Source organism: Dendrobates tinctorius, unplaced genomic scaffold (genome assembly GCF_039654945.1).
Source record: "Dendrobates tinctorius isolate UK_male_01 unplaced genomic scaffold, ASM3965494v1 ptg000106l, whole genome shotgun sequence".
Lineage (NCBI taxonomy): Eukaryota > Metazoa > Chordata > Amphibia > Anura > Dendrobatidae > Dendrobates > Dendrobates tinctorius.
This window is the reverse complement of record NW_027361774.1, coordinates 1,793,655-1,806,979: the sequence shown is the minus strand read 5'-3', so window position 1 is coordinate 1,806,979 and position 13,325 is coordinate 1,793,655. Positions and strand designations below refer to the sequence as shown.

Genomic DNA, 13,325 nt, shown 5'->3' with positions numbered 1-13,325 from the left:
AGGTCTTCCTTTTCCGGGTGACCTCTGCCGAATAGTCTCCAAATATCAATACTTTATGTCCTTGTAAAAACAATGGGATCCTCCTTCCTCTAAATGCTGGCAGCAACTCTTCTTTGTCCTTATATTCCAGGTATTTTATTATGACTTGGTGCGGTCTGGCTGTTCCAGTCGCCCCCGCATTGTCTTCCTTCCCGCTCGTTCTCCACATGCCTGGATTCTCTCTTACAGGTCCCACTCTGTGCACTCTTTCCACTCTGCAATTATGTGTCAGACCCAGCACCTTGGGGAGCTCTATTTCACAAATGTTATCCAATTGTCGCATGCTTATAGATTCCGGCAGCCCCACCAGCCTTAAATTGCTTCTCCTGGATCGGTTTTCCAAATCCTCCAGTTTGTCTTTTATAGCCTGGGAGCCCTCCGACATCTCCTTCAACTGCTCCTTTAATGTTATCACCTCGTCCTCTGCAGCTGATATTCTTTGTTCCGCCTCTGCCATCCTGGTTCCCTGCTGTGTGACCTGTTCTTTAATGGAGGATAGCGCAGCCCCCACCATAGCCTCCAGGGACTCTTTTATCCTGTCTGCCAGGTGCGTTGCCACTGCCCCAGCCAAACGGTCATAGTCTATCTGCATGTGTTATCTGGCTGCGCTGCTGGGCTGCCGACTTTTCGTTCTGCCTCTCCCCTTCCTCCTCCACCAGGCTCTGCTCACCTTCCTGCAGACCGCTGTATCCCGCGTCTGCCGCCATTTTATGGTCCCATGCTGTGTGGTCTCCCTCTGCAGCTCCTTGCTTTAAGTGCTTGCCGCCACTCCGGAGAAGGTACCGCTCCATATACCGATATCTCCTGCTCCCTGCCTCTCGCTTTCCACTGTCTCTCGCGGCCGTGGGGTGTTCTGTGTCGGTCTTTGTAGCTGAGGATTGCACGGAGCTCTGTCTCCTGCGTCCTCACATCAGAGCGCCGGAACCGGAAGTCCAACCCCCAGTTTTTAATGGGTAACTATTATTATAAAGTAAATTAAAGTTGACAAGCTTAAGTAATAAGAATTGATGGCGTTGGTATTGCAATAGGCATTTTAGTTGTGTTTACAGTCCTCCACTCCCAGCCGACTTTTCTTCCCCATTGACTTGCACTGGGTTTCGTGTTTCAGTCGGACCTTCGACTTTTCCCGATATTCGGCCGATTTCGTTCGACTCGACTTTTGAGAAAGTCGGGTGACCCGAAAAAAGGTTATGTCACTCATCTCTACTCCCAAGACCTCCTTCTCTCCTCCACACTTATTCGCTCCTCACCCAACCGCCTCCAAAACTTCTCCCGAATTGTCCCCATCCTCTGGAATTCTTTGCCCCAACACGTCCAGCTATCAACCACACTCGGATCCTTCAGACGGAACCTGAAAACCCATCTCTTCAGGAAAGCCTACAGCCTGCAATGATCCCCGCTGCCCCCTCACCACTACTGAAGCTACCACCTCACCATCACTGGAGCTGCTGCAACCCCCCCAACCTACTGTCGCCTTCCCCATCCTGTAGAATGTAAGCCCGAAAGGGCAGGGTCCTCTCCCCTCTATATCAGTCTGTGATTGTTTGTTTACTGTAAGTGATATCTGTAATTTGTATGTAACCTCTTCTCATGTACAGCACCATGGAATCAATGGTGCTATATAAATAAATACTAATAATAAAAATAATAATATTGCACTCATTTCTTGACAGACCGCAGCATGGCCATTAGTTAGAAGCTGCTAATGATCTTTGGAGCAGGTAAGTTTTCCCTGAGTGGTACATATTGGGCCGTCTGAAGACTGAGTTTAGTCTAGGACAATTTGTCTGCACTACTAATTAACAGCAGTTACAATACCAAACTAAGGCAGTCCCTAATAGGAGAAAAACACAAGAATTATACTGTATTTTCACATACTATCTATTCCTGACACTGGAGTGGCTTATAAACTTACCAAGTATATAGTTTGAGGTCTGGGATCTGCCAATATGTGGCTAGTTTTCTGGCTGTTTCGGATAACATGATACGTGATTTTAGGGTTTTCTTCATCTAGTCCCGCTTGAATATAAGTCAATATTAAATAGTCTCCTGATGAGTCGCCTTTGGTGAGGATGAAACCCGTAGAAAAGAGAGGCTTGGAGAGTGAGTGTGCATATGTCACCTCACCCTATATACTGAGATGTGGGATATTTGTTTTTTCTATTAGTAACCTTCTGACTAACCTTCAGGGGGTGAATTATGGGTATAGATTTACATTTGGAAGTAATAAAGTTTAATTTTATCCTTTTGTCAGCAAACATGAGGAATAACAAGAGATAATCCCTTTAAGAAGATCCAGGTTTGGTTAAAGCGATTCCAACATTCTGAACAAAAAAGGGTTCTCCCATATGTGACATCGCTGATGTTTATTAACAGTTGATTTCCAAGTAAAATATTTACCACATTAAGAAAATAAAAAAGGCTTCTCCCCTGTGTGACTGCTCTGATGGCGATCAAGAAGCGCTTTCTGGCTAAAACATTTCCCACATTCTGAACATGAAAAAGGCTTCTGCCCTGTGTGAGTTCTCTGGTGTCTAACAAGATTCCCTTTATGGATAAAACATTTCCCACATTCTGAACATGAAAAAGGCTTCTCCCCTGTGTGAGTCCTCTGGTGCCTAACCAATGTTGAGTTACGATTAAAACATTTCAAACATTCTAAACATGAAAAAGGCTTCTCCCCTGTGTGAATTCTCTGGTGAACAACAAGGTCTGATTTCTGTTTAAAACATTTCCTACATTCTGAACATGAAAAAGGCTTCTCCCCTGTGTGAATTCTCTGGTGACTATCAAGCTCTGATTTCTGTTTAAAACATTTCCTACATTCTGAACATGAAAAAGGCTTTTCCCCTGTGTGAATTCTCTGGTGAACAACAAGGTCTGATTTCTGATTAAAATATTTCTCACACTCTGAACAGGAAAAAGGCTTCTCCCCTGTGTGAGTCCCCTGGTGCCTAACCAATTTTGAGTTACGATTAAAACATTTCCCACATTCTGAACAGGAAAAAGGCTTCTCCCCTGTGTGAATTCTCTGGTGGTATACAAAATGTGATTTAGATGTAAAATATTTCCCACATTCTGAACAGGAAAATGACTGATTTGCGTTAGGAGCAGTTTGTTTTTTAATGCCTCTTTTGTGACTTTGGTTTTCCTTAGTAGTCAGTAATGAATCAGAAGATGGGACCTGTTTCATAGGATCAGATGACAGATCTTTGCTGTGAATGGATGATGATATATCTGGAGTAATAGCAATCACTTCATTTGTATCTTGTAGGATATTAAGATCATCAGATTTAAAAACTGAAGATGTCAGCTGTCCCTCTGATCTCCTGGTACAGTCATCTGCTAACATAATAAAATAGTACTTTTTAATAAAATATCCTTGAGTTTTATATTTTTGAACATTTCTACTTCACTTGATATTTTTATGGACAGTTTATGTAACAAAAACTTAAATTTACAAAACAATGACAGTTCACAGTCTAATAGAAAACCTTGTTGGATGAGCCAGTAGTGTGTGGTGTTCAACTGTTGGTTCATTCTGCCTCCCAAATATCGAATAAAAAGAAACCAATCAATGTTATGTAGGCGAAAATAATACCAATTCTCATCTCACAAAAAACAAGTCCCCACTCAGGTCCATCATCTGTCAATGGAAAAACAGAGGTTCCCACACTATTAGTGGCTCAAAGGCTGCTGAAAAGCAACAAGGTTTCCATAAACCAATCCAGTGAAATCCGCTCTCACTTCGGAGTCTTGCAGTGTGCGCAAACAACATTTAGGATCCCTGTATTTAGCAATATTATAGTGAGGAGAATCCACTTAATTTGCGGTGTGTGTCTCCTGGAGCACAATCTGGGCACTATGTGCTGGGTAATAACATGGCAAATGTGTAATTTTCACTCTCCAACATCCACTGCGTGTTAATTTCCAGAAAGTGGCTGTGGAGTCAAAATATTCACTCCTCCTAAGGATTATAACCCTCAGTGAATTAATTTATAAAATGGAATCACTTTATGGGGATTTCTACTATTCTGGTTTTCTGTCATTTAGTTATATTAGGGCTTCTGCATATGGTGTGTCCAATCTCATCTGGGATCTGTTCCTGCTGTCCAGCTGGAGTAATCTGCTCCCTACTTCAGCCAATTGGAAAGTACCACACCCTACTAAAGTGCAAGGCACATGGCCGGAATCTGCCAGATACAGCGCTGTTCTCCTCTGGTTCAGTCCTCTGTGCTCAGCTTGCGGCTTGTGTATTTGTCTCCTGTTGTGACCGTGGCCCGTTTACTGACTACTCTTGTGTCTTCTGATTCTGTATTCTGTCCTTCTGGTTCTGAACCAGCTACCTGACTATTCTTACCATCTAACACCACAGAATAGCAGGTAACACCATGGTCCAAGCCTAGGGGTCCCAGTGTAAGTCCAGATCCTTGTAATTGTGTTAAAGGGCGATGAGCAAGGCAATCCTTGGGATATGGAGAGTAGAGAAGATAGTGCCAAGAATGTTCATGGGGGACATCTTTTGAGCTGCCAGGTGACCATGAACAGAGCTCCCAATACATTGTGTCTGTAAACTATTCCAGCTAGATCTGCATTCAAATAGCTAAATATATATAACAAAAATGGGGCGCACCAACTGTACCAATCACAAATATATAAATGAAGGTTTAGGTGCAGCAACAGTGGAATAATAAACATGAGAAGAGAAGAAAAAGAACCACTGCAAATAGCGCACACTGAACCAGTACAAAAACAATGTTTTATTGATGCAGCAATACAATTAAAAACATAATAAAAACATATGAAGCATCCCACAATATATAACAGTGAAGTATGGCATATCACACTTATAGATTATGCTGTAATAACCTGTATATCAACCATGTGGTCCAACCTCACTGCAATAAATCACAACAACCACCCCATAAACCTGCTCATGGAGACCAAGGGCCCTAATATTGCACAATCACTGCATGAAATAATTCCATTCATGTGTCCCTAAATATTCACTGGTTAGGGCACACAGGCCATAATAAGCCAACAGCAATATGGCCAATGCCCACAATCCAATATTCAATTGTACCACACAAAAATTACTCCAGAGCAACCAATGATAAGGTCGCAGTGAAAATACAGCTATAACCGAGTGGGTGCTACACCCAGGATCATACCCCACGCGTATCGCCGCAACCCATGCGGCTTCATCAGGGGAGCTAAATAGCTAAATGGCGCTCCTTCCCTTCTGAAGACTTCCATGTGCCCAGACATTAGTGTACAATTGTATGTAGGGTATAGTGCGAAGCTGGAAAATAATTTGTAAGATTCATTTGTTTTCTATTATCCTTTGTGAAGAATTCCAAACTTATCACCACATAAAGTGACACACGTCAGATATTAATAATGGGGCCTGATTAGGAACTACTGAAATGATCAACCTCAACAGTCTTCATCAGTAATAAATGAGCAGCTAGTGGTGAAACCTCTCTGGGGTAATTAGAGTATGGGGCTCGGTGACGTCACAATCTATACTATCGTAAGGTCCAATATTTCTGTCAGATGAGTTTCAAGAAGAAATATTCGGCATTTAAAGAGAACTGTGTATAAGGCCGGGTTCACACGTCCTGATATTTCCGGTACCGGAGATGTCCATGTGTGTAATACTTGTGGTACATGTGTGACAACTGTGTGCAGCATCAGTACCACATGGACGGTCGGAAGGGAAGAAGCGCTACAGTAAGCGCTGTTCACCGGCGGCAGGTGCTGAAGACGCTCTCATCATTCTCCTCTGCTCTGTCGGCAGGGAGAATGATGAGAGTTATATTAAAGTCAGAATGATGACAGCAGGTGGCGGCTTTTGGGACTATTACTCCCATCAACCTACACCTGCTGCTAAGAACAGTGACAGCAGGAGCGGATGATGGGAGTATTCCTCACATTTAAAAAACTGCATGGGGTCCCCCCATTTTTGACAACAAACCTTGCTAAAGCTGACAACTGGGGGATGGTATTCTCAGGCTTGTTAGGGGCCAGCCTAAAAATAACAGCCCGCAGCTGCCCAGAAAAGGCACATCTATTGGAAGAATGTCTCAAGTGGGGTACCACAGGGCTCTGTCCTGGGCCCTGTATTGTTCAACATCTTTATCAACGATTTAGATGAAGGAATTGAGGGTAAACTGATTAAATTTGCTGATGACACAAAGCTAGGAGGGATAGCTAATACTAGAGAAGAGAGAGAGAGGATTCAAAAAGATTTAAATAAACTGGAGAAGTGGGCAGTAACTAACAGAATGGTTTTTAACAGGGAGAAATGCAAAGTACTACATCTGGGCAATAAAAATGAAAAAAGCATATATAGAATGGGAGGAATAGGGCTAAGTGACAGCACATGTGAAAAAGACTTGGGTATACTAATAGATCACAGACTGAATATGAGTCAACAGTGTGATGCAGCAGCAAAAAAGGCAAATGCAGTTCTAGGATGTATTAACAGAAGTATACAGTCTAGATCACATGAAGTCATTATTTCCCTCTACTCCTCTTTGGTCAGACCTCATCTGGAATATTGTGTCCAGTTTTGGGCACCACATTTTAAAAAAGACATCAACAAACTGGAGCAAGTTCAGAAAAGAGCGACCAGAATGGTGACCGGTCTGCAAACCCTGTCTTATGAGGAAAGGTTGCAGGATTTGGGAATGTTTAGTTTGCAAAAGAGAAGACTGAGAGGAGACTTAATAGCTGTCTACAAATATCTAAAGGGCTGTCACATTGTAGAAGGATCAACTTTATTCTCATTTGCACAAGGAAAGACTAGAAGCAATGGGATGAAACTGAATGGGAGGAGACACAGATTAGATATTAGAAAAAACTTTTTGACAGTTAGAGTGATCAATGAGTGGAACAGGCTGCCACGAGAAGTGGTGAGTTCTCCTTCAATGGAAGTCTTCAAACAGAGGCTGGACAGACATCTGACTGGGATGATTTAGCGAATCCTGCTTTGAGCAGGGGGTTGGACCAGATGGCCCAGGAGGTCCCTTCCAACTCTACGATTCTATGATTCTATGATTAGATGCGCCAAATCTGGTGCTTTGCTCGGCTCTTCCCACTTTCCCTGTAGTGGTGGCAAGTGGAGTTCATATTTGTGGGGTTGATGTCACCCTTGTATTGTCTGGTGACATCAAGTCCACGGCTTAGTAATGGAGAGGTGTCTATAAGACACCTATCCATTATTAATACTATAGTTATATGGTAAAGACACAGCCAGAATAAAGTCTTATATTAGAAATAAAACAAAACACAGTTTTCATTTTTTATTTAACAATAACACAGAGAATTAGCTTGAACTGTGCTGACCTCATCACTGGCTAATTCCCACAGTCCTGAGGTCACTGCGGTTCAGCCTGGCTGGAAACCTCGATGATGTCACTGCTGGTCAATGATGTTGCGCTTGCAGCAGCTCATTCACCAGTGGTTCTCTGCCTGCATGGTCGCATCGTGGCACCGTCCAGGTTGAAAACTAATTATCCCCCAGACATGGATTACGGCGTGGGACAGAGCGACAGACAGGTATGGTATATTGTTGTTGTATTTTATTTTTATTACAGGAGTACGAGGTCTTCGGTGGAAATAGGCGTTAGGTGAGTATAACGGTGTTTGTTATTTTTAAATAAAAAGGAAAACTGTTTAGTTTTATTTCTAATAAAAGGCTTTATTCTGGCTGTGTCTTTATTTTCCGTGTAACCAGGGCCGGACTGGGAGTGAAATTCAGCCCTGGCATTTGTAAGACCACAGGCCCACGTCTTGTACCCTCTGTAATCTTGCTCTCTAGATAGTCTAATACAGGTCCGCGGCCTACAATCACAACGTTTAGTGTTGTGACCTGCAGAGCTGACAGCCACTGAATTATGGCCACTTTAGATGAGCCAATAATCATGAAATGTGGGATTGTAAGAGCCCGGCTTCCTGATTATCGGCTCATTTCAATAGGTCAGTAATCACCTGATGGAAGGAAAAATGATTATTAGTCACGGCTTAAAAATCCAGGTTCTTGGTGGCACATTGCTCGGGGTAAACAGGACATGCGCTCCTGAGAACAGGACAGTCTACGTGCACAGAACATATTACCAGTCGCTGTGTGCACAGAGAAGTGCGTCCTCCTGTGTGAACAGGCCGTAGAGGACACTGACTGACGTGTATATGGCTGGTCGGTGGTCGTGGACATGCTGGAGCACAGGAATGACAGGAAAGTCTCAGTCAGACGGCCGTTTCTTACGTCCATGTTCTCTCTGTGGTTTTCATTAGTTCTCTCCCATTATAGTCTATGGTGCTGCTCACAGGCTCATGTTTTTGCAGACTGTGTCTCCCCAATAAAAATCAGAGACATTTTCGTTTTTTATTGTTGTCACAGACACAATCCCCTCCACAAGTCTCTGAACCTGCGCCGATCACAGGCCCCACATAGATCGCCCCAGTGCACACTCTGCGCGGATTAACACTGTAATGTATAGGAGAAGATTTTCATTCATTTAGTTTTTCATACGTGAAAATCACTAAAGTTCCAGTCTGGGGGCAGCACCCATCACCGGCCCATGTGTAGTGACCCATTAACCAGTTTATCGCTGCCTTGCCTTCCTTATAGAAGCAGCAGACACTGGACAGATGGCTTTCATGCTGGGATGCCTGTATTTTGTGGCTGCAGAACCAAGGTAAGGGGATGTGCACACATCTTTGTCAGGCGGATTGAAGAAGCGCCACAAACCTGCCGCTAAACATGAACTTAGTGCACGGCAATGGAAAACCACATTGCTGTACCCGCTCCGTCTGTTACGTCTTTTATCTGCTTCAGTGCTTGGAAACTGAGGCCATTAATACAAGTAGCACATTCTGTCACCTGCAACTATAATAGAAACTATCGAGAAAAGACACCGGTGGCACAAAAGACATGGCGCCTTCAGGTAAAAGACCGGAGACACTTTCCTGAAGCAGCTCTGCCCCCTGAAACAAAGCTGTGTGCACATACCCTAGATACAAACACAAGGCTACAGCACCCTGCAAACGCTGAGTACAAGAATCATTCTAAGGCCGGGGTCACACTAGGGTGTGTGATGCGAGAAACAACACCCAGCACTGCCACCGGCACTCGGACCGGAGCGTGCGGCTACATGGATTTCTAAGGGCCAATGCAGACGGCCATATATATCCTCTGATCTGAGAGAATCGGCCAATTATACTGTACAGCTGACACTTGGATCAGGATCTGACCCGAGTGTCAGCACAGTGTGGTCCGATTGTCTAGGATGAGAGATTCAGAGAACACTGAGGAAAAGATGGAGAACAAACTCTTCTCCATTGTGTCATCGGAGTGCAGTCCAATGTTTTCCACGCACTCATTGTATTGCATTACTGAGCGTGATCGGAATATCATACGTTAACAATATATAACATATAACGTATGTTCCAACCCCATGGATAGAGACAAACACCTCGGTCGCCTCAGAAAGTCCTTTTTGAGTCAGGGCTACCATCCAAGAACAATAGAAAACCAAATTACAAGAGCCACCAGAATGTCAAGGAATCACCTGCCACATTACAAAGCTAAAGATGTAAATAACCGGGAGCCTCTAGTGGTCACCTACAACCCAAATCTGGAGGTGCTAAGGGGAGTGGCACGGAAATTACAACCTTTACTACAAAAAGATGCCCGATTACAATCCATGTTTCCAGACCCCCCACTACTGTGTTTTAGGCAGCCCCCTAATCTAAGAAGCATCATTGTCAGAAGCTCCCTGTCCTCTCCAACAGCTGCAGGGACCTTTCCTTGCAACCAGAAAAAATGTAAAACCTGTCCATTTATAATGACCACGGACAAGCTAAAGATCCCAACTCACATCAGGACTACAAGATCCCAGGTACTCTCAGCTGCATCACATCTAATGGGGTGTACTTAATTATTTGTACTAAATGTCCATCTGGGGGGTCTGTATGTGGGGAGACTGGGCAAACACTGAGAACAAGGATGAATTCTCATTGCCACACAATAAGAGAAAAAAGAAGGGATCTACCTGTGGCAAAACATTTTTGTATCCCCGGTCATAGCATGATGGACCTTAAATTACTTGTATTAAAAGGTAACTTCAACTCTCAGAGAGACAGGAGGGTCTGGGAGTATAAATTTATGACAACTTTTGACACACTCAGTGCAGGAATGAATGTGTCGCTTGGATTTATGTCTTTTTACATCAATTAAGGAATTTGCTCTTCAGACCTTCTGTGGTCATCACACAACACAGAACCAGACCCCAATCAGAGGGCAATAAAACCTTCACACTCCTAATCTATAAACTGTTCCAATATTTATGACAATTCTGCTAAATGTTACTTGTCTTATCTGTTGCGTTATTTTTGTGCTGTTTTGTGTATAAATATGTGATTTTTCAGATGTTGCATTAGTCTAGCCTGATGAAGAGACCTGAGGAGTCTCGAAAGCTTGCAATGTGCTACCACCTTTTCAGTTAGCCATTAAAAGGTATCAACCACTGAGGACTCTCAATTCTAAATATTCTTTTATCTACTGGCTAACACGGTACAAAGATATATATCATTCCTGTATCAAAGTCATTTGAACAGTTTTGGGTGGAGGAGAATGTTGTGATCTAGAGGCAAAATGGTGATCATGGTAATACGGCCGGACTACACCACCGATAAAGCAGCCACAGCCGGTGACTGAGAGGAATCTGTGACTTCTCTGCATTCAGTGGTCACTACTCACCTGGGTAGTTATATGTGGGAATCTCCTCTTTACACCACTCATCATCTCTCACATATGTCTCTGTAGTATTAATATGGGTCAGATCTTCACCCTGAAACAAATATTGTAAAAGTCACCGACAGATGGAGAAGTCCCATCTATGATCAGCTCTAATCCTGCCATCTCCAACGTTCTCATTACACAAGTATAAAACATATAATACTGGTGGATAAAACAAGACTGAGCACAAGACCTTCACAGCCGTCTACACATCATAGGGGAGATCTCCTGACACCTTCTCTCCATCTACCTGATGATCCTGAGGAGCACTGGGATCTTCTTGGTTACAGTCCTGTGGAGGAAGAGGACGGGGACATCTCTCTGGTGTTGTCCTCTTACTGGATAGATCTGGAGGAAACACATACAGGGACTGAATTCATTCTCTACATACAGATAATTATAGGCCGTGTGTATTTAGTCCTGTCTATTACCTGGTGATGTGAGGGGCTGGGGAACCTCCATTATGACGTTCTTGTACAGATCTCTGTGTCCTTCTAAATACTCCCACTCCTCCATGGAGAAATAGACAGCGACATCCTGACACCTTATAGGAACCTGACACATACAATGATACCGTCATCCCCCCGATCCCTTCATAGTGTTACTGTATAATGTCCCAGCATTCCCAGCAGTGTCACCTCTCCAGTCAGCAGCTCAATCATCTTGTAGGTGAGTTCTAGGATCTTCTGGTCATTGATGTCCTCATGGATCAGGGGGTGAGGTGGAGGCCCCGTGATTGGGCTCAGGGGTCTTCCCCATCCCTCAGACACAGGGTCCTGACAGCGATCACTAGAGGTCTTCTTCACCACTGTGTAATCCTGGTTATGGAGAGACACATTAATAAATCTCACTCTAGACATTTCCAGAGTCCTCACCTCTCCAGTTCTGTCCATCTGTTATTCCCATAGATAAGAATGATGTAATGTGACGTCATCAGAATCTCTCACCTCTCCAGTGAGACGGAAGAGGATCTCTAGGGTGAGGTGTAACATCCTCTCCGCCATCTTGTCTCTGTCCATATCCATCCTTGATGGGGAAATCAGGAAAATTCTCTTCTGTAGAAGATCTTCACTGAGAGGATCCGATATTGTAGAGACCTGAATGAGAAGAAGATGATCCGATGTAACATAAGAATCCTGTGTAATAATACAATTACTGGAGATAATAAGGGAAACATATGAGGAGATTTATTATCTTACAGGGTTTAGTTTTCTCCCCTGACATCTACTAATAAAACCTATATATTTAGGCCACAGACAACAAGCAGTTTCCTCCTCGGAGTCGGCAGCTGAACACGTTCCTCATAGACTCATCTTCCATAACGCTAATTCTCGTCTCATTACCGACACTGGAATCGGCATTAGCAATACTGCAGGAGATATTCATTACACGCGACATGAGAAATAACTCCTTCATGATGAGGACGACATCTTCATCTTCTACTGCGGCTCTAGAGACAGATGTGGCCAGAGTCGGTCACTGCCTCCATCCCCACCGGCCGTCTATATGAAGGTTTCCCGTCTTCCCCGCACTGGAATCTTCTCTCCCGTTAGATCTCAGCTCTGAGTCACACACAGAAGTTTGAGGCTTTTCTGGAAGAACAGGACAGGAGAGATCTGAGGCCGATGTCTCCATGTACAGGGTTTCCCCTCGGGATAAGAGGCTTTTCTATCCCTTTCCCCCAATTAGAGGGGACACCTGTGGATATCGGGGACTTTACCGGCTGCAGTCCTGGGGGGATTTACTCGGTAACGTGGACGTTGGACAAACGTCACCATCAATTACCATCAGAGTGAAGGAACATCGCTCCTCTATTCAGCTCTATGGATCCAGGATGAAATCCACTGCGGCCCCTGCAAGAAAAGAGCGAAGTCTGGTGAGACCCCCCGAGGCCTGAGATTTCTAGAGCTGCTCTGTGCACACAGGACCTGTGATGAGGTCACAGGAGAGGCGGAGTCAGGGGTCACATGATCAGGGGCCTCAGTGTGGGCAGGACTCTGCTGTGCTGGTTGTCATGGTGCTGGATGAGGGGAAGTTTATGTGTGGGGTCAGGAGGGGTTTACAGGGTAGATGTAGCAGGGCCGCGTGTGTACGAGGTGTACGGAGCGGAGCCGTGTGTGTACGAGGTGTACGGAGCGGAGCCGCGTGTGTACGAGGTGTACGGAGCGGAGCCGTATGTGTACGAGGTGTACGGAGCGGAGCCGTGTGTGTACGAGGTGTACGGAGCGGAGCCGTGTGTGTACGAGGTGTACGAGGTGTACGGAGCGGAGCCGTGTGTGTACAAGGTGTACGGAGCGGAGCCGTGTGTGTACGAGGTGTATGGAGCGGAGCCGAGTGTGTACAAGGTGTACGGAGCAGAGCCGAGTGTGTACGAGGTGTACGGAGCGGAGCCCTGTGTGTACGAGGTGTATGGAGCGGAGCCGTGTGTGTACGAGATGTACGGAGCGGAGCCGTGTGTGTACGAGGTGTACGGAGCAGAGCC

At 44.6% G+C, this 13,325-nt stretch overlaps 1 protein-coding gene across 1 annotated transcript; it reads right to left on the bottom strand.

Annotated features, from left to right (window-relative positions):
- Positions 1 to 2,390: 2,390 nt before the first annotated feature.
- Positions 2,391 to 10,893, bottom strand: LOC141100561 (uncharacterized). Its single transcript, XM_073589120.1, has 2 exons — positions 10,805 to 10,893; positions 2,391 to 3,381 (listed from the first exon to the last, which is right to left on the bottom strand). Exon 2 carries the CDS (start codon positions 3,230 to 3,232, stop codon positions 2,444 to 2,446), a length of 789 nt encoding a protein of 262 aa, XP_073445221.1. The 5' UTR covers positions 3,233 to 3,381; positions 10,805 to 10,893; the 3' UTR covers positions 2,391 to 2,443.
- Positions 10,894 to 13,325: the final 2,432 nt, after the last annotated feature.